General features: G+C 40.6%; 1 protein-coding gene across 2 annotated transcripts in view; it reads right to left on the bottom strand.

Moving 5' to 3' along the window:
- The window catches only part of LOC132975454 (ankyrin-3-like), a 130444-nt gene that overhangs the window by 87572 nt on the left and 20432 nt on the right, over positions 1–22440 (bottom strand). The window contains exon 1 of one of the 2 annotated variants that reach the window (XM_061039996.1): positions 11337–12056. The exons of the other annotated variant lie outside the window; for it this stretch is intronic. Within the exon in view, the coding sequence (XP_060895979.1) occupies positions 11337–11459 (123 nt within the window). The 5' untranslated portion in view covers positions 11460–12056. Of the gene's footprint in view, positions 1–11336; positions 12057–22440 lie in introns of those variants that run through there. 2 annotated transcript variants of the gene reach the window in all.

Below are 22440 nucleotides of genomic sequence, written 5' to 3'. Positions count from 1 at the left end.
ATACAACACAGTACACAGTACACCCAAGGCCAAACACACATACTGTGATATACAAGTATTCCAAGCTCAGATTACACTACAATAACGAGTGCAACCTTTTCACACTAAATTACCTCCTTTAAGGTGCAATGGAGTCTTTTTGCTCAGGGCTATAAGCAAAAAGCACTGTATATGTTGTGACAAAGTGGTAGTAAGAGCAAGCTTGTAGCTGAGACTATTAGCTGCACTTTCAGGAGAATAACACACATTTCAGAAGAGAAATAATGCACCGCACAAGATCCAGTGCAGCTTAATCTTTTACAAAAACAAAAAAACAAAAGGACAGAGAAATTAGTGAAGGATTGAAATGTGCATATATAAGAGGCATTTCTCTCTGGTATTTGTGCTCATTTTATGAAGTAAAAAATTATCCTGTTGGTCATTATTTTAAGAAACTTCATGAAAATAATCAGTGAGTGTCTCAGAATTTAAATCCCATTATTTCTTTTAGTCATTTTGAGACCACTTACCTTTGAGAAAGTCTCATTATTTTTGAGAAATGTAAGTTGTTCTTTGGAGAGCCCTTCTTATTTTTTATGTTCACACGAATACAATAAGCTTGCCATTATTTCAAAATATGATGTTATTATTTTTGAGAAGTTGTCTATTTCGACCAAATTTGACTTATAAAAAAATGATACTATACATCAATGCCCTTTATGTGCTACTCAATCAGTTTGAAGCATGATCAGAGATGAGGGTGCATCTGTGTTTTGGGTGATGGAAGACAGATAAAGTGTGGAAGAGAGATGAATATTTCTTTCTAATTTGAGGCGTTTTTCCTTTTCCCAAGAGAGTCCTGCATGCAGCCCCTGCTGCCATCACCACCACCCTCTCCTCTTCCCCCAACACACCACCTCTTTCCCTCCTGCAGTCCTTTCCTCTCCCTCCCCCACCAGCCAAAAAGCTATGTGAAGAGGTGTGATTACCATCGATCTGTCCTTACACAGCCCATTTCCTCAGCTCCCAGAGCCTCTGAGCCTGCATGGCGGGCTCCGCCACAAGGCCAGGACCAAAAGCACCTGCCCTTGCCCAGGGACAGAAGCATTTTCTTGGGGGGGGGGGGAAAATGTGACACCAGCGTGTGACTGATGCAGAGCTTTTCCCAGAGATAGTAACAGTAGAGTCTGAATTAGGTTACACAAATATTAATAGAGCATGTCAGAACATTTTTGATGTAGGTATCTTGAAACAAATCAAACCAGACAACAAAATTGATGACAGCATGATTCTCGTTATGGCCCGCATGTGATGGTGGAGTGGCAGGTGGTTAAGTGGAGGACAGAGAGATGGCATTGTGGTGGAGCTGGAGGTGGGGGCGAGCAAGGAAAGTAATTATCAAGCTGTACAGGCGTGAGTCCCAAGGGTCAGCAGTGTGTGTGTGTGTGTGTGTGTGTGTGTGTGAGAGAGAGAGAGAGAGAGACAGGGGGGGGGGGGGGGGGAGAGAGAGAGAGCAGGACAGCACTGATTCAATGGGATAAGCTTTATCTGTGAGTGAGTGAGCACCTGCCATATATGCATAATTGTACATACACACACACACACATACGGCCATGACACACCATTTGGTGCATTTAGGAGCCTGATGGAAGAGGTCTGGCGTTGATGCACAGTAGGGGATTAATGAGTGTGATGCTGCTGAGTGGGGGTGTTGTCTCTCACTCACACAAACACAAACACCCCCCCCACACACACACACTCTTGTTTTCAGACATTAATTCATCATTTCATTGCCATTCTCTTGAGAAACTAAATGATTAACAACTCGTCACTATTTTGAGACTCTAATCAGTGACTTAGTCATTAGGTTGAGAAAGCTTCGGATTATTCTGAGATACTAAGTTGTTATTTTTCATATGGATGTACTTTATCATTATTTTTAGTGCTTTTTAAAGAATGTATTTTCTTTATATTATGTGTCTTAGTATTGATTTATCAATCCTAGGTCTTGAATTGAGATAAGACATTGGTTTAGAAAAGGTTTCCCATCAATTTAAGGTATAAGTCAAGTCAGTTGAGGCAATTCATGATTAGACAAATTTCTCATAATAGATATTTTCAGACAGATTTCCATCATTTCGAGAAAGTTTCTTATTTTGAGATAGTAAGTCATTGATTTAAGATAAAGACAGTCATTTGGGGAAATGTCACATTTTAATGAGTTTATATATGAAAATTATTATTTTTATTATATTATAAATTATAATATTTTTATTAGATTTTTTTTAAAACACATTTTTTATTTACTAACCAAACTAACAAAGTCATTATAAAGACTTGGAAAAAAGCTGTAGGCAAAGTACAATAATGCATTATAGTAACTGTGGATTAAGAGGAGGTGGAGCGAATTACTCAGACTGTGTGTTTGAGAGCACATAGACATCTTCCTCTTCTTACATTGCCTGTCGTCCACTTTTCTATTCCTGTTCCATTTTTCCCTGTTCTGACAATGTCACCTCTTCCCCTCTCTCCTTTCTGCGTCTCCTGCACACCTGCACCTCTTTTGTTCTCTCCTTCTCTCCCTCTGTCCTTGCCTCATCAAGCCTCCCTTATCTTCCTCCTACTGTTCTCTCTTTACCCCCCCACCCCCTCCCCCCATCCCCCTCACATACCATTCAGCTCTCTAATCACATCATTAGGCCGCATTACTGTATCTGTAACTATGTGTGAATAATCTCACGGTGGACTGCATTTACTGCACTGATTTTCTTTGCCGTCTCACCCTTGAACATCAGAGGTGAGCTGGTCCTATTCAAATGAGCTGAATGATGGGGAGGTGAGTCCATTATTCAGAGAGGAATGTCCCACAGTTTACTGTCCCTTATTTCACCTGCGGGACAACAGTGTAGGAGGGGCTTCTTTTCAACATCTTCTTTACACTACATCTTACTATACTCTCATTTGGCAACTGTATGTGTCGGCTACAGACCTGAACTATTATCCAGCATTTAAAGGACATCCCATATATACACTTCTAGTACAGGCAAATTCAAAAAAAGATGCAGTCCCATATCATGCTGAGAGGACAACGATTATTAACACCTGTTTCATAAAATGTTACAAGAGTGATATATGCAGTTCCAACTAATTGTAGGGTGCTTAATTTATAATGTATTTTTTATATGAACTATTGTAAAATGTATAGCAATATATTTGATTTTATTGAAATACATAAACACATAACAGCGCTTGCCAATACACAGTGATCATTGCATTGTAGTAGTAGCACAAAACACATATTTTTTCACAATTTCCGACATGTAAGGGTTTTGTAATCGTCTCAAAAAAAGAGATGAATCAGCTGCCGTAGATGTAATGTAAAGTGAGACACTGAGTGTGATACTCTCTGATTTCAATAGAGCCAGCAACAAGTGTTCAAAACATATGAGGCCGATATTTTGTAACGTCCAATGTGAAATCATATCTAGTAGTTCCACATTTGATACTCATATCACAGAGAGAGAGAGAGAGAGGGGGATGTAGTGAAGAGAGAGAGAGAGTAAGTGGCTTTGTATAGCAGCAAGAAAGATGCCACTCACCTTCAAATGACCTTTAGGCTTATGATTATGCTCTCCCCTCTCTCTTCCTCTTCATGCTTCTCTAATTCTCTCCATTTCTTCTTATCTCTCACTCCCTCTATGCTTTTTCACACGAATGCGCACTCTCTCTCCATCTATTAGTCCTTATCTCTCCCTGTCTCTCTTCCTCAATCGCTCTCCTTCTCCACTGTTGTTCTCCAGCGGACTCTTTAATGCAAACACAGGTATTAGCCAGCAACCACATAACTGGAAGAGTATTTAAAAAATGAGCTTTGAATGTAATTTAAATCACCTGATGCAAAAAAAAACAAAAAAACAGACAGTATACGTGACCAGGAACCACAACTAGACAACTAGACAACATGGATTTTTTCCCCAGTGGTAGGACAAACAAATCCCAACATACATGGGTTTCTAGTTACGTAGGTTCCCTAAGAAATCCCATCACCACACACACACACACACAGACACACACACCATCCCCCCGCTGTAGCTCACAGTGAGGACCCTTGAAGTGGTGGATCAATAATTAGAACAATCCTTATTACATGCTCTCATTTCCCCTTAGAGACTGAAGCTAATGTAGAACAATAGCAGCGGCATATAGTAGAGCGAGGACGCTGTGATGAACACTGAAGGATACCACACATTTCAGGACTTATTTGGAACAAGAGTGGGGGTCATAATGGTCTTTTTAACTTGTATAATTGTGCATAATTTCATGAGAAGGCATCCTGTGCATTAATAGGATATAGTCATTTTCTAACACCTTCTAAAAGTGTATCCAACGTATACAGTATTTGTAGTGCATTAAGGTGGTCTAGGTTGGTCCAAGTTTAAATCTTGATCACGTTTTTGTATAAGATGAGGACTGTGGATTATTTTCTACATCATTTACAATAAAAATGCGTAAAGAAGGAATCTCTGTATGGTCAATGAGAACATATGATTTCAGCTCCTCTGGGTAGTTTTCAACTTGTTTCAAACCAAACTGAAATGATTACTGATGCCTCTTTATGACCTACTAAAGCAAACAAGACTATCATTGACAAGATGATTTCTTTCTTTACTGTTACTGCCTGTAATCAGTGCTGCTTTAGGGTAGGTGTCAGATGGGTGGATTTACAGCACATTTACAGCTGAAACATTTACCACATCAGGAAATCTACGCGTGATGAAAAGAAAGCAGGCAGAGATTTTATTTATTGTTTTTTTTAAATACAACGTATGCACGCGCAGGACAGAATCATCAAAGAGATAAGAGGTAGGCTGTCATTTTGTCCACAGGGGGCGCTAAACAAACCCAAACTGAAAGCTCTGCACAGGAGCTTTAAGCAGTCTGTTTCAATGCCACAATAGACATCTACGTATTGTTTCTATCGACTAAAGTGAACATTATGCCTCTCTACCGTCTTTTATGCTTGTTGTTTTGATATCTATCGAAGCGTATAGCAGCCACATGAGAAAATAAACACTGCTCTGTTTTTCTGAATAAATTAGATACCGTACCTCATAATCCCAACAGAAGCTCTCATTTAGACCACTTAAAATAGCACACATTCCCACACTGTTTAGTTTAACCCAGTTTTACATTGGTTTGGGTTTGAAACATTGGGAGATACTCTTGTCTTTAGGTAACATAGGTTATATTGCGATTAAATAGTCAACTTTACGCAGGCAGATCTTTGCAGTTCAGAGGCAAACCCCACTCTGATCTGTCAGGATCAGCTGTGCCTGTAAGACATGTTTCACTGATAGTGTTGGTCAATGCCCAAGTCAAGGTATAGGGATTGGTATTGGAACATCTCTACTCTCATTGGTTGGATTTTAGTTTAGGCTAATGCATGCCTAACTCTACTCAAACTAGTAGAGACACAGCAGAGACTCTGTAACAAGAAATACCTCTTCCAGACTTTCAAGGTCTGTCAAGGATGTCGGTTTTTCAAACCTCTCTTTGTTTTCAGTTATTTTCATTAGCGAACAAATTTGTAGACAGCTTAAAAGATAGTTTATGTACTTGTTTGCGTATTTTTATTTCACATTGAGTAGATAGAAACGCAATATCAGCAACATCAGCTGTCATTATTTCCTCTGATAGAAGCTTGGCAGCCTCCTCAAAGTCACACTCACTGACGGTCCAGCCGGTGGCCATCTTGATGGTGAAAACATTTAGTTATACTGGGTGGAGTTTCCAATGCCAATACAATTAGCTGAGGCATGCATGAGAGCCGAATTCATTAACCTCCATCTTTTGTGGGCTGTTGGGGAGGGGAAGAGGTTAAGGTTGGGAGGAGGAGGGGGAGGAGGGAAGCAACGCGCGTGCCGGCTTTGTTTCAGCCCAACCGGAAAAATGGAATTGAAAGAAATGAGGAAATTAATCTAGACAGAAAGAAAAGAAATAGAGAGAAATCTATTTAAATATGCACTGGTATTATGTTTCCTCCCTGCCCATCTGCCTGTATGATATCGCTTTTCCTCACTGTTTGCTTTCCCTCTTTAGTCTGGGCAGACTCTTGTCTTGCTAATGTTGCCACAGGCTTGCTCTGAAGGCAGCGCAGGGCTGAAATCCAATTTCAACACAGCCATTCTCCTTCCAGCAGTCACAACAAAGTCTTGCTTTAGATTCAGCGCTGTGATCTGGATTCAGACCTGTAATGAACAGTGATGGTGTTGATAAATGATGATGACATTCACAAGTGAAGAGTAGGATGTGCCAGTGATCTTTGGAATATTTAATGAAGGGGATCAAATTTGGCTTACTTTTTCTTGTATCACCCCCCAAAAGCATCTAATAAAAAAGTCACAATATTTACCTTTAACAACACACAAAACAGGTTAACAGGCACAGAATTTCCTTGCAACATGAACCAGATAAAACCGTGGGATAAGCCTTTGAAAAAAAGCTTGCACATGGCCTATATAAGCCCTTAGGGGAGACACAATAGGTACTGTACTAGCGCACAAACTGTGCATTGTAACAGTGTGCAAAACTGGGACTCTGCAGCAGGAAGCCTATGCTTTTCTTAGTGCTCTCTCTCTCTCTCTCTCTCTGTCTCTCTCTCTCTCTGTCTGTCTCTCTCCCAGGGAATCCATTGAGGGCTCCTGGCTCTAGATAACGTCATTAGAGGTAAAGCCGCTTGGAAAATGATGTGACACAGGGGTTTCCCACAGAGGTGACCACTGTGGCTGCTAAGTTTTCACAAACTCTCTGACGAAACATGAACATTTCTCCATCATTCAGACAGAAACAGGCAGACACAAGTGGTGTTTAATCTTCATTCTTCTTCTTCCATCCCACTTTTCCCAGTGTGCTAATTTGAGTAACTTTCTCTCTGTGCTGCATTACTGATGGTACACACCACAAACATGCTTACATATACTGTAAGTTGTTAGCTTTCTGTAGCAGGGAGCCCTCCCCAGACACCCTGAGCTCCATTAGGACTACACTGAACTGAGTGCTGTCTGATAAAGCAGCAGGCCTCATTTCAGAACATTTCTCAACTCTCTCACGTGTATTCTGTTGATCTCTTTTTGCATTTTCATTTTCACCTTAATCCCCCGCTGTTTTAAATACAAAATAGAGGGAGATACAAGAGAATATCCAATCACTTGTGCCAAATATCAACATTTTTACTTAACATTTTTACTCAAAATACAGAATTTCCTTCCAAATTGACTCACCCCCTCACCACTTCATGTCTCATGGTGGCACTAAATGAGCGTAACATGACTGAAAGTTATATAGCAGAAGTTGAGAGGAGGGTAAACGAAAAAGAAGACAGCGTAATAGCGTCAGACAGCGAGGGAAAGATGTAAGCAGATAAAGTGTGATAAGAGGTGAAACTGACACCGAATAGCATTGAATCCTAATATGATTGTCTCCCAATTCATGAATTATCGCAGAATAATGTAAGTCCAAACTCTGAGAGTAAAACTCATGCAGTGTGCAGTTTCTTCAAAACATTTTAAAAAGGTAAACATTGAAGTCATAATCCTACGTTCTCCTCCCAAATCCAAATCAATCCCCAAAGTGTCCCATTTAAGACAGTAGATGAGAACATTTTGAGTCCACGCACCAACAGCTAGAGGTGGCCATGTAACAGGACGGTGGAGAACATGCAGAGGACACGGATGCACACTCACACACATGCACGCACACGGGTCCAAAATCTAAATTTACTGATCGCTAACCAAAGACTGCATGCAAAATTGGTTTAATTATTTTGCTTTCATTGTCATATGTGATCCTATATCAGATACCTGTCTGATTTTCACTTCAGTCTGAACAGTATTATCAGAATTCCTGCAACTTTTATGTCAGTCTAGATCGATCAGCATTTATCAAAAATCATTTACTAGAACTGACAGACATAGTTAAAGCAGCTTTTGACATTATGCAAAGTTGGATGAACTCTATTCCTGTAAAGCCATCCCACCCCTTGTGGATCGTCATCCACACACACCTCGGCACAGAAGAAGCAGCCTTCGCTCCACAGAAAGCCATGTTTAAATAAGTGGCTCTCTTTCTTCTCCTCCTACTCCTCCTCCTGGTCCTTCTCATCATCTTCTCCAAAAATTCACTGTCTTACACTGCACATCAACTTAAAAATGAAACCATGAATGCTGACTTCAGTGGCCTGCATGTTTAGTTCCCTGGACAGCTTGCTTGATCATTTTATTAAACAACAGATCAGGACAAAAGCCAGTTTGGATGACCTATAAACACTGTTTCCTGTGACCCAATTCAAATCACAACATGCAGCTCTTACACTAATAATACCTGAAGAGTAAGAACTTAGTGTTAGTGTTAATTGCAGAGTTATTAATGTTCCCAAAGAAGGATTTTTCGATAACAGTATGAAACAGATCTGCATTGCTGTCACATCTTTTAGCAGATCAATGGACACACAGTATTACACACAAACTGAAGGAGTATTTCAAGTTTAGTCATATCACTATGGGGTATTTTAAGAATATATACAACTAAAAGAAACTATGACTCCCAAACTATTATGCTGCAGTTAATGACATACACTGTATACACCTGCTTAGTGACTAATACAAAAAGAGTACAAATGGAAAGACACGCTACTCTGCCTTTACAAGAGTTCTCTATTACAGTTTGGTACCAGCTCGACCAGCTAAATATAGTGTTTGTAGAGCCGTGAAAGCAGTGACTCAAAGCAGCTGCACAATTTGCACCAGGAAGGGCACATCAGATCAGCAACAAGACTTTAAAAAAGGGTTTGACGCTGAATAATGGAGGGAATCTCACAATGTAACTTTTGCACGATCGAGCTTTAAATCAAAAGCTCAGTCAGTAACAAAGAGAGAGAATAACTATCACCATGCATCATATTTTATGTCATTTTTTTGTTTTTTTATCATACTTCTTTGTGTTGTTTCATGTGTCTGTTATGTGCTTCTTTCTCTATAAAGTATTTGTGCATGTGTCACTTTCTGTCCCATGAGTCCATGGCTCAGATATCTCTCAGTTCACTCTCATATACTCTGAGATAACGTGAGATTTGGGAGACCACCAACAGAGGTAAACAGCGTACAAGCAAGGGCAGCCAAGGAATAAATCCAAAGCCAAAAGAGCACTTATTAGTGTGTGTTGAGCCATATAACACACAGTGTGTCTGTATGTGTGTGTTGGAGACAGAGAGAGTGACCGGCAGCGATTGCCTAAAGTTCACATCCCTCAAATAAACAACGACTGACAAACAAATTAACTTTGGTGTTTGACTTTGTTCAGTGACAGCACATTATTCAAAGCAAGGGCCAAACTGTGATAAAAAAAAAAAGAAAGTCACAGAGTGACACGGATGGAGCCAAATGTGAGGAGACAAAGAGACAGGAAAACAAAGAGAGAAAGTCAGATAAAGAAACGAGAGGGGGAGAAGAGTAGATTAGTGGGGTGAGGACGGAGGGAAGGACACAGGGCAGGCGGAGGTGAGAAGAGAAAGTTTATTATCCTCATGGATGCTGCTGCGCTCAGTCCAATCAATACAGGCCTCTCCTCTCCTCATCATCTCCTGTTCTCTTCTATGAAACACGACCCTTCGTAAGGACTATAAAACCTCCTGCACAGATCAACACACACATGTAATACACACACACACACACACACACACACATACACATTCACACACTGGAAGGAAAAATTATTCCTCTCTTTTTGGCACTTATACACATTTCAAACATTCATATATTCACTTGACCTTATGAAACTTTTTTTCTTGGTTTGGGAGAGATTAGGGCCATGATAGCTCACCTCTCGTCCATGCTCAGGTCAAATAACGTTGCCAGCAGCATAATTCAAAACCGGGCACCCATGGGCACAATGTGCAGTAAATGTCACTGTTATTGAATACAATGCTCACGGTCAAATCTCTCTGCATTCGATACGCAGAACACCAGAACAGTCCAGACAGAGTGAAAAGTAACTTTGATACAAAACTACAGGGGACGAAGAACTTTTTTTTTACAACATGTTTCAGTCATCGAAAGTCTTGTCGAATTCTGCCTTATATTGCACATTTTTCTTCCGCTGCTTTGTCAAAAGTACAGCGCTGACATGTTATAGAGGAGGAACAGAAGGAAGACCCACGTGCATTTGAGGTCCTCCTCCATCATATGAAAAAGCTTTGCCATCAATAAATCAGTCGTGTATGCATTATACATGGCTGTCTGAGCATCCAAGCACACACAATGACACACACACACACACATACACACACACACACACAAGCCAGAACCCACAAAAACATTGAAGTACCCACACATTTATAAAGCCATGATGAAGTGTAAAACAGCACAAGAAGAGGGTGGGGTTTTTTTTTGGGGGGGGGGGGGGGGGGGGGGGGGAGGGGGTTGCAAGCTGGCATTAGTCTGTCTAGTTTGATAACATATGTTATTATTTTACATGTTGAAAAAAGACAAAACTAGGGTTTCTAAGATACCAGGATAACTGTTTCAATACCACAGCCACAGCAGCAACAGCTAAAAGTCCGAGGCAGCCAATACAGTATTGAGAATTGACTTGTTGTAATAAGCAGAAAATGCAAGCGAACTCCTGCATTTGTGTAATTTCACAAATACTATACGTTTGGGTTCAGACATTTTGACAACCTTAATCTGCAAACACTAACACACAGCATTCATCTCACGCTTGGAAAGCAGTGACTTTGGGGATCACACCCTGCAGAGAGTAACCACAACTGACCATATGGAGGGAGGTGCAAACATTTAAGGAAGCCCTATGTGACGTACTTCTACTACAGGCAGCAAATATTAGCAACACTGAATGAGTAAGAGGCAGGAAAACAAAACAAAGCACACCATGTGTCCAACCGTCATACAGAAAGGTAACAAAAAGGTGGTATTACCTCAGACATACACTTGTACAAAGTCTCACAACCATATTAAGAATAAAACACAGACTGACATACAAAGACTCAAAGAAACACCATGACACGCACACTCATTCATCACACAAGGTCAAAGCTGCTATTTCAAATGGACAGAATGACTGCTGTCTCCACGTGTCTCTTGATTTGTGCAAAGATGTGAACATGCACATAAATTTACACGTGTGTGACCAGGTAACCTCCAAACTCAAAGGGAGATATAGCGACACACACACACACACACACACACACACACACACACGCACACAGAGTCACGCTCCAATGATGCTAGTGGAGCAGAGCAGATGAAGCCACCAGCCGAGCCAGCCGAGCCCTCGTCTGTTACCTTTCTCTTTTGTTCCCGGGACGCTGCTCTCCTGCTCTTCCTCCGCTTCTCCTTCTCGTCCTCTAATGCATTCACATCCACTTCCCCCCGATTCTTCTTCAATTGGGAGGCCGCGTGAGCCATGATAGGTGGTACAAAAAATGGAAGAAGCACCACACACTACACACGCGTGCCTCACCTGAAATCCCAGAGAAGTTCAGGGGCTCTAATTGACAAAACCGGGATCTCAGAGGAAAAAATCGGGGTAGAAAAGGAAAGGGGGGGAAAGGGAAGAAAAATGCCCTCCTTGAAAAGGAGAATGGAGAAGAGTAGGGTCTTTTCTTTTATGGACGTTTGTATAATCCTGTGTGTCCTTTCTTTTGGTTGTTGCCCTGCTCAGGTTTTGGATCCCTCTCTCTCTCTTTTTTCTTTTTTCTTTTTTTTAAAGTAATGGAAAGACAGGAGAGAAGAGACAGCAGCTTCTCCTTGTCTCCTCTTCCTCCTCCTTCTCCTCCTGGCGTGTCATCCGCTGGCAGTGTGAGAGGAGCGCGTCCAGGAGAGGTGAGGACAAACCGGATGGGAAGAGAAAGGAGACACGAGCATAAACCAGCACAGAGGTGGAGGGGAGGAGAGAGAGAGAGAGAGAGAGAGAGAGAGAGAGCGAGTGAGAGAGAGAGAGAGAGAGAGAGAATGGAGGTGAAAGGAGGGAGGGTGTGATGGTTACTACAGCAACCACACTCTGTTTCGGTCTGTCCTCTTAAACGTTTCTCTCTCTCTCTCTCTCTCTCTCTGCTCTGGTCCCTGCTGCTGAACCTTGCATGGTGCTCTACCATGCAGACTGGTGTGTGTGTGTGTGTGTGTGTGTTTGTTTGTGAGCGTTTATGAATGTGTGTGAGAGACAGTGCACGAGAAAAAGATAAATTGTTTGTGAGATTGTCTGAGTGAATGAATGAGGCAAAGGCAACTGTTAGCAAAGGAAAGGAAATGGGTATTCATGAGAGAAACACACAAGGACACACACCAAGAGCTAGAGGTGGCCATGTAACATGATGGGGGAGAACATGCAAAGGACACAGATGAAGGAGGGGGTGGGGGGGGGGGGCAGTGTAGGATCCTGATTGTAATAGTGCACAAATATCACACACACACACAATTGCGCACATGCAGGCACGCACACACACGAGGAAGAGCAAGCTATGAATGTTGGCATTTAGTATTCCCAGATTGATTTTAACAACAATGTGCTTGACTTATTCATAGGCTCATACCAGAAAAGGAACTTCCATAATTAATAAGTAATATAAAATGGAAAGCCAAACTTTAAACTTGTCAAATGAAGAAACTGAACAGCTAAAAAAAGAAAAAAAAGGGTTTAATGACAGTTCCAAGCAGAAATTTTTCCCTGATTTCTGAATTTTTAGCTTCAGTGTGGTCATCCCACCATCTGGGTTCTTTTGACATCATGATGGAGAGGTCAAACAGGACAGGGCAGCTTTTTGTGCCATCAAAATACTTCATTAGTCTTTGTTGAAAACAGAGAGACAGAGGCTGAGGAAGAGGAGGAGAAGAAGATGAAAAAAAAAAAGGATGGCCAGACAGAAAAGAAAGGAGACAATAAAATCTCCTGTTTGTTTTTCCTGTGACTGACAGAGGGAAATATAATAAGGTGAAAAACAGGATGTCTTGTTCAGGAGGTCACAGCTTCACATCAGCCGTGCTCACGTCAGACGCGGCAGCATGGCAGAGACAGACGGCACGCGCGGCGGCCATCTTTGTGTTTCTTTCCCTGCCTGCTTGCATGAAAGTCAGAGGCACCTATGAGGGTTTTTGCTGGGTCCTGTCGACACCAAGAGGCTGCCTCATCACATGCCTGAATCTGCTGTGTGTGTTCACGCTTCTTACTGGACCAAAGGGGAACCATATGGAGTAAAGCTGAGAATGAGAGGAGAGATGATTGGTCACTGCTGGGAGAGAAAAAAGGAGAACATCCCTCCAGGGACAGATGACAGGTTTAGCCGGTGGACACCAGTCGTGTAAAGATATGAGCGTGAAATTCCCTTTTCTCCTCCTCAAATATATTCATCGTCCCTGCTCCATTTTTCTTTCTTTTCAAGCCCAAACACCAGCCACCAGTATGAGGAGGGGGATGAAGCTGACTTACAGCCCCCATCATGCATCAGAGGGTGTCACATTATGCCAAATTATCATGCGGTTGCTAGGCGAGGGCCAATGGGGTGGCTTTAGGGGGAACAGGATGGATGGATAAGGAGCGTGGAGAGGTAAGAAGAGGGATTGGGGAGGCAGGGAGCAGGGGGCTGGGTAGATGTTTGCAAGTGTGTGGAGATGCATGGAGAAGACAGGACACATGATGATAAGTACAGCACTATCCTAAAAAATACAAATAAATCTATAGTTAAGGGGTGAAATGCAAAGATAAGAACTCACAGAATTATAAAGACATTTTACAAAACTTACATAATAATGCAAGCACAAGTATTCAGTAGCTGCCACCTCAACTATCTTCTTAAAAATTCATTCACTCTACACACAGTCCGATTGTCAAAAGAAGACAGTAGCCTCTGGTAGCCAAACTCGTAGTAAAAGCCACTGCCAAGGTGTCCAATATTTCAAAGACCAGGGTTTTGCAAGCTGAGAAAAATCTCCTCAACTACTACAATGGAGCAGTTGGCCGGTGGCCGGTGAACTGCACAAGTGGACGATTATTGGAAGATTTCCACCAATTTCAAGGCACAATGCCATACACACACGGCCAGCGACAATTACCGGAGACAATTACCACCAGATGATCAAGCACACCGAAAATAAGTTGCATGAGATAGTCTAATCTTTATTTGTTGAATATGTGTAACAAATGATTTTATATTAAAGTTTTATATTAAGATGTTTACGTTCATTTAGTTGAAGCAGTATTAGTTATTATTAGTTCTTTATAAAATGAAAAAAACTTGTATTAATTGATAATTGATAAGCCTAATTTAAGCATCACAAACCATTTGATTATTCTCTGGTAATTAACTGATTATCAGGGAATATTTCTCTATAATAAAATGAATTGATAGATAAAGATACATATGAAAATAAAAGCTATCATCATTATCAAACTTATTTCATGGAGTTGATGTAGTATCAGTAGAAGTTGCCCTCAGAAAACCTTTAGAATCTTATTTTCAAATTCAAATCTTATTTCACATAAATGTCACACTTAAGAAAAAAAAAAAAGCAAGCAGGTCGGAAGCCAGTCTTTTTGAATTCCTTGTGTACATCTCGGATTTCCCTCCTGAGATTGGGTTGTTTGGGTCACTCCCTTATCTGGGCTGAGCTTCCTTGTCCTAAGTCTGTGGATCCTTCTGTAACTCCCAAGGGTGCAACATGACCATATAAAGCATCAATCTCATTGACCTTTTTGACCTCTTCAGCCACAACAGCATGTCCCCAAACACCAACAAAAAACAGAGGCGACGAAAGGAGGCAGCATATGGATTGCTTGAGATGAATAGGTCAATATGAGGTTACGGAACAACTAACACATAGGAAAGTACACTGATGAATTTAACTGTGTGCTTATAGGAGATTCTGCTTGAAATAGTTTTTGAGTGGTGCTGCTGGGAGAACTTCAGTGAGCTGACAACAAAATGTCACCTCCTTTTCAGGTAAGACAAGATAAGAACATACTGTTTCCCTAACTGCTTTATCGACATTATTCATTTACATGCACACAGTTTAAATGCTGCAGAAAGGTTTTGCGAAATTTCCTATTGAACAATACAGAAACTGCAGTGCATGTGCTGTGAATTATTCTATGCATATGATGTTGTGGAAAAAGGGAAAAATAATGAGCAGTGGGTCTTCTGTGGCCCAGCGAGATTGTACTTATTCTTGGTGCTCTGCCGCCCTCTAGTGCTCAACAGCAGCAATAGCTGAAAACTGTCCAGAAAGAGCACAGTTGTGTGGTAAAACATATCAAATGAACATAAGCAATCTGTAAACCTTAATTAACCTGTGACTGCAGATCCTTAATTCAAGAATTTAAGAAAAACATATGTTTGTCAAATATGTGAAATACATAAAATCCCGCCTGGTATACAAAATGAAAGTGCCATTTATAAATACTATCTCTGAATTGAAAGATTGAAGTATTTCACAGATTTTCCACAAGATTTAGCTGCATTAAACATTAAAAATATGCTATATTTTTCCAAAGCCCTCCATAACAAAAAAATCTGCCTCCATAGATGTTGATTCCAAACAATAAATTCCAACAACAATAAATAATAAAACATCTCCTTTTCTCTTTCTGCTGGTTCCCAATAGTGTGGAAATCCTTGCTTGTTCGGACTAAACTGAAAATGCCTTAAGGAAGAAGAAGAAAAAAAAAACAGCACAGAAAGAGGAGTATGAAAGGTGCAAGGTCAAATGGCAACTGGTTAAGACTGATGGGAAATCCACCCACACAGTAAAAACTCCCAGTACATCATCTTTACATTCAGCCTCAGGGCTCAGGCATCAACAACAGGGGGGGGGGATTGTGGTGAGAGGAGGAGATGGATGTTGGACAGGGGGAATTAGGTTTGAAATAAGGTATCATAAAACCATATACAAACAGAAAAAAACCTCAGAGAGGGGAGGTGAGGGCAATATCTGGATGGAGTTATTGTGCACATGAAAGGAGAAGCAAAACACGAGAGCAGAGCAGGGTAGAAAACGATGACAAACCCATCAAGACCCCTCGTAGAAAAAAACAAATGAATCACCAAGAACCACTTAATATTCGCTTCCTGTGTTGCTCTGCCAACCTCACAGAATCAGGCAGTGAGTGACGTTTTTGGGATTTTTTGCTCATGGACAATAGAGACACAGCCGAAGGCAAAGAATGATAGTTGATTAAGGGCTTTTTTTTTCACTCGCTTTATCATTATCATTTCCACACATACATACAATCTCTATTTCTCTATCCATCGTATTAGTCACTTTGTCCCTCTCCTCCTCCATCTGAATTGCTCTAATGTTTCCCTTCAGATGAGAAAAACAAACCGAGAGATGTGTGCTCTAACCCAGATAACTACCCATAACCTACCTAAATGTGTGTCACGAACCAAGCGGTCCCCTTCAAAACCAGAACAAAATGTCCTTCCATGGTTTCCCCACAGAGGGGCAGGCAGACATAAAGGGTGGAGGGGATCGCACACACATAAACACACGCATACACACACACATACACACACACATACACACACACACAGGCATGGAGAGTACACAAAGCTCTGAGGTGTGGTCTTAGTAGTTGAGTAACTACAGGGTAATGTAGTGATGAAAAAAAGGTTAGCAATGATTGAAAGGGTATGTTTACCATAAAAGGCATGACAACAATATCAGAAAGGAGAATTTTAGTTTTTCACTTTTTAACAGAATATGTGGGTCAGAGAAGAGAAGCTCTTTCTCTTATTGAAAATGTGGTCAGTCACCAAGAGGGAAGATCACAGAGCTTGAGATGACTGATAAGATAAAAAACAGGCCTTCATATCACTCTAAACAGAGAAACTATCTAGTGTTTTAATCCAACATCAAAGTAAGATATAAAAAACTATAATCAATGCAGCTTCAACTGCGGCGAACATACGTTACAGGGTCCTCCAGTATAAACCAAGAGGGATCCTGGGATACAGCCATAATGAAAAAGAACCTGATTTATGTATCTATTACACCAGAGGGAATGGTATATTTAAAACCCTTGAGCTCGGTCTCCAGGCTTCACATGACTTTATGGAGCCACAGTTGTCAAAAATGAGGCGTTCAGCCGCATTTACAAACTCAAAATCCACTTGCAGTCATCCACAAAAGCTTTTGGTTTTAATTAGCAAAAATGGCTTATTTTTACATCAACAAGAAAACACAAGGAAAGCTTTTCAAATCCATGGTGCACTGTTCGCCGATTCCCCATGAAGCTACAGTGTAGTACAACAAACTGAAGTCACTACAAGAAAAAGCAAGAGAATTAATCAATAATTTCAAAAGGTTGAAGCTTTTTCCCAACATTATCTCCAGGCTATGGCAATGCCTCCAATGGGATATCCAAATAACATCAAGCACAAACACAGTTGCCTGTTGATTAAGAATTTCCGCTAATCAATGGGGAGTTAATTTCTTGGCTGAATCAAGAGGAGCTCTGGCTGTGACGGCTGTGCAGGGGAGGAAGTGATCCCTTTTCTGTTTTACACAGAAATGGCAGCAGAAGAATAAACAATTTCACGGTCGGTTGGGGACAGTAAAACATGGCCTCGCACAATCAAACCCAGTTTTTTTTCCTTTTTCCTATTCACAGGCTACTTTATATCAGCATATAGTTCTTCAATAAGTCATTTCACCAAGGCACATATAACCGAGCAGCTTTAAAATGTAGGCAATATGTCGTACAAAAGCGAGAGAAATGGGATGGGTCGTGTCTGAACTCGTTTAAAAGGGAGGCAGATTCTTCACTGTTATTCTTACAAAAATGTGTGGTTCTATTAAGGAGTGACCTCATGTAGTCGCATTTTTGACAAAGTAAAAAGGATAATTTCCATCCAGCTGTATGGGGTTGCTCAAGGTCTAATTTTTGTCTGTTTTCTCAAAATAAATCACAACTCATAGCCTATCTTAGTATTGATATCAACTTATTAAGATGTTTAATACAATTCTGAAAATATATTGTACTTCTAATTAATATCCTAAAAGTGTATTAAGAAATTCCCCCGAGCAGCATATCCACTTGTGCAGAATTTTATTGGCTACAAGAACCATCAGTCATTGACACAGTCGCGTGCAATTGGCTGGAATAGAACAGAGGAAGCCATCTCCTTTTAATAAAGGCTCTTGGCTATTTTAAGGCTGGGAACAGTGAATGGAAGGTCCTAATTGGCCAATTGAGGTATCAGTCAAAAGGTCAGCGTCAGGCCGGCATTTTGATCTATTGTAGTATCGTATTTTCTGTATATCATTACAGAAAAATATATCTGTGGCAAATTTGATGCAAAACGTGGATCTTCATGGATGTAATGTGTTTGGATTAAATCTTTTGTAGGATTTGGATCATGGACCCTTGCTGATGCAGCAGGACAGTTTTTGTTGAATGTTTTGATCCGGAGAGTACAGTAAATCTTCAAATGGTAAGTCAAAAGACAGTATTGATTGGTTTTGATTTGATTGAAGTCTTTATTTCAAACTTTTTTTTTCCCCCCAAGAAGACAAAACAAAACAAACAAAACAAACAAAAAGAATAGTGCATAAGACATCAGAAATTTGGAGATGCGTATGTTCGAAAAAATCATTGTTTCTTTGTCGGTGGTCTGACAGATCCGTAGATTGTGGCTGCTGTGGTGGTTGAATCTGCACACACATCGATGTCCCACAGGTGGGACATAGTCAGGATGGACTATGTCATTCCTTAGTCGGGGTCATGCCATAGGTCTGGTGTTAGCTTTGTTGTTAAATGTGTTAACTTCTTTGTACATGGTTGAGGTAACATTATGTAAAGATAGAGGGGGTTCAGGAAATGAACAGAATGAAACTTTAACTTACATTTGTGCATTCATAAAACAGAATTTCCAGATGGAAGCCTTTTTGGGTCTATACCAGGTGGGATGCTCTAACAAGGCAAACACTTGCTCTAACAAGTGTATAAGTTAACCAATAAGAATAGACTCCAATGGACAGCCCATGAAATTTAATTTCATTGATGTTAATTGAATTTAACTGTGAAAAACAGCAGAAAGCAGAATTATGTTGATTTTTATTGTACTGAATGTATTGAAAGATCTGCAAGAGGCCCTACCGTAGGTTTCCTTTAATAATGAGACAAAATGATGCAACCCAAACAGTTAGAGATTTTTAGGCTGTACTTTGTGTGCCGTGCTCTGAGATTTGGAGTCTGATCAAAGGCGAGCTCAGTGCTTTCCTCCCATGCGAAGCAGCAGAAGCCACCAGCACCATATGTGTGTGCCCATCAGTGGGTCCACATGCCATATGCCTGAATGTGCTGGTGTAATGCTTTCTCTGTGCCAATCAACCCAATGTCTGCTCAGCAATCAGAGTGTTCATTAGTACAATCCTGGTCAGAGGTGTGTCTATGGATCTATATATATATATATATATATATATATATATATATATATAAATGAGTCTGGGTTTTAGATGTATAAATACATTTTTGTACACTAAAATTAGGAGTTTGTACTTCACATGACTTTCTGTGTGCAACTGCTAAGTGCAGGAGAGTGTAAATCCCAGAGTGCGTGTGCAGTCATAACCTCACCACCAGACTCTGTTACAGGAATTGCAGGAGCTACGTGTTTGTGCAGCCTTGTTACTCTCCCGGAGCTGCTGGCCAGTGGAATATCCTCCCTAGTGTCAAGTTTCCCCATCATGATGGGATCATAGCGATGTGCCAAGAAGAGCTGTGCCTAGGGAGCCTCGCTCACTCTCAGGCAGTACACCAGCCACATATCAAAGTATCATCGCGCGCACACACACACACACACACACACACACACACACACACACACACACACACACACACACACACACACACACACACACACACACACACACACACACACACACACACACACAAACATGCACGAAAAAAACACAAAGCAACCACCTGGAGAGCACTGCCAAACCCAGAAAATCCCCAAGTCCTGTGCTTTTGTGAAAGTACACACACAAACCAAGGTACACACAACTACATTTAAATGCACCAACACACTCACAAGCTATTGCCCGTCTTCTTAGAAGAGAAGGTCAACTGCCAGCTGAGCATTTACAGTATGATTTTTTTGTGAGCCTGGAGATATTTACCATACTCTGAAGTTTTTTTATATTACAGCACGCACATTATGATTTAAATACCAATCAGTCAAAAAAATTATTTGGTAATAGATGCATGTTTATTTCAAAAGTTGTGTGTGCCAAGACACTTAAGTTTTATTGCCAAGTGATTTGACAATATAAAGATACATACAGGAGCCATGCTGAAGAAAATAAAGCCAAAGGAACTACTGTCAGATCAATTCACCTTTATCTATTTATAATGGTATCTTTAGTAGTAAGGTGACTTATAAATACCTGCAACTATCAGTTTCTCAAACTATCACAATCATGTTGATGGCTGTTAATCATGCCTAAAAAGTGGAATATCAACGTATTGGAGCAGACAGGTTTGCAACTAGTCTGCCTCCAAAGGGATTGTATTCAGCCAGATCAGTTTTTTCAACATTTCAATTTCCACTTCTCTCATTGAGCAGCGATACTTCCTGATACAACCTGATACTTTTATAATATACACATGAAGGAAGCAGAGTGGAATAAAACCGACCAACTGGAAAGAAGCCTGAGATTTCCAGTAGTTACCTCTGGCCCAGTCACAGTTACAGCTAGGACGTTTGATCACATGCAGGCTTCATTTTTCAGTCGCTGGAAGGGAGAGGCACAGTGTCAGCCAGAATTACCAACCATCCAGACAGCCGGTGTGAGCTGTGGACTCCTGGTAATGGATACGAAGCACTACTACGGTTAGCTTAATCCATTTTTCACATTAGTGTTGCTAAAAGGTCGCAATGCCATCCTACATGCCGCCTTAAAATGAGAAAGAATGAGAAGGTGACGGATAAAGATAAAATCAAGTTTTAATTGGACGCTAACCAGCTAATTGTGTTTGCACAGATTTGCTGATAGCTTAGCAGCAAACTCGATCAACCGCATGTGTAATTACACATACTGTACATACACACGAGGTCTGGGTCACGCGCATCCAATAACCTCGTCTTTCTCACGCCTTAGCAATGATCACCCTGCAGAATAACCCTTACACACACATACTCGCTGGATGGTTTGGCTCCTTGTAGGAGAAGTGTAGGGCAAGAGAGAGGTAGTCTAAATGTCAAGACCTCACACTGAAAACTACAAAGCTGAAGACTTTCCCCCAAGGGTAAGGGTAATTTAGTGTTTTTCTACATAATGAAAATCCTACATTCAATTCACTATATTCACCTGGTATCCATTATGCTCTGACCTCAAGCTCAGGGTTGTAAGATGCTGTTGTAATGTTGAACCTTGCTGTAAGTTGAATACATGTCTGGAGTACAACAAATTGCGATCAATTAATCGCTTCTTGATTAATAAGCAACTGAAAAGACAGTTATAGTCATTATAATTTTCTTTTAGTTTCATGTGCTGTCCTGTATGGTTGCTGATCTATTTTGCCACTTTGCCATTTTGCCACCAAATTCATTATTTCCCTGTGGAGCAATAAAGGTTTCATTCATTCATTCAAAATCTGGAGGAAAAATGGGCCATATTACAAGTTCAGACAACACATTTGATAACCTTTAAGTTAACATGGGACAGCAAGATTCAACCACCTACTAGCTACAGTTATGTTAGCAAGAAATAAAGTCATTTACATTTTTTGTCAGCACTTCCAGATTGTAATATTAGCTTAACCAGCGGCTGATAACATTATCTACTAAGCAGCAAAATGATAACTTTGGCTGAGGTTTGACCATCAAAGCTATCAAATATGTTATAGTGAATTGAAAAGTGGCCAGATTTCACTTGGGAATGTCACTGTTTATTGTCTTTTGGGTTGCTTAGCTAAGCAGTGAAAAGTTGTCAGTGTATATGACTTCAAACCTTAAACACTTCAGTATAATTTTATAACAACACTCGAGCTTCTCACCCAGAGCATTACGTCAGAAACAAATGGCCACTGTGTGAATATGGTCAGTGGATTGAAATCTTTGGCTAAAAACATCAGTAAAACCCCTTGATGAAACATCCCGTATTCACCAACACTTACTGGAATGCTGGTACAACCACTTAGAGTACTCCTGTGCTCTTTTCTGACCAGAAACTCATCTATATTCAGTGCACTGATGCGGTTTCATAAATGTGTAACTGAAAGCATCATTTATCTCATCTTAGTAAGCTCGAAAAACAAAACCATAATGTCATTTTGCGAGATAAGTCTCATGCCGCCAACATCACAGGGGGGGGGGCTATCGTTCACTCTATCACTGAAAGCAATAAGGCACACAGACCGAGCAAGAAAGGAAGAGAGAGAACTTATCAA

This window comes from Labrus mixtus, chromosome 6, assembly GCF_963584025.1.
Source record: "Labrus mixtus chromosome 6, fLabMix1.1, whole genome shotgun sequence".
Taxonomy (NCBI): Eukaryota; Metazoa; Chordata; class Actinopteri; order Labriformes; family Labridae; genus Labrus; species Labrus mixtus.
This window is presented reverse-complemented; position numbering and strand designations above follow the sequence as displayed.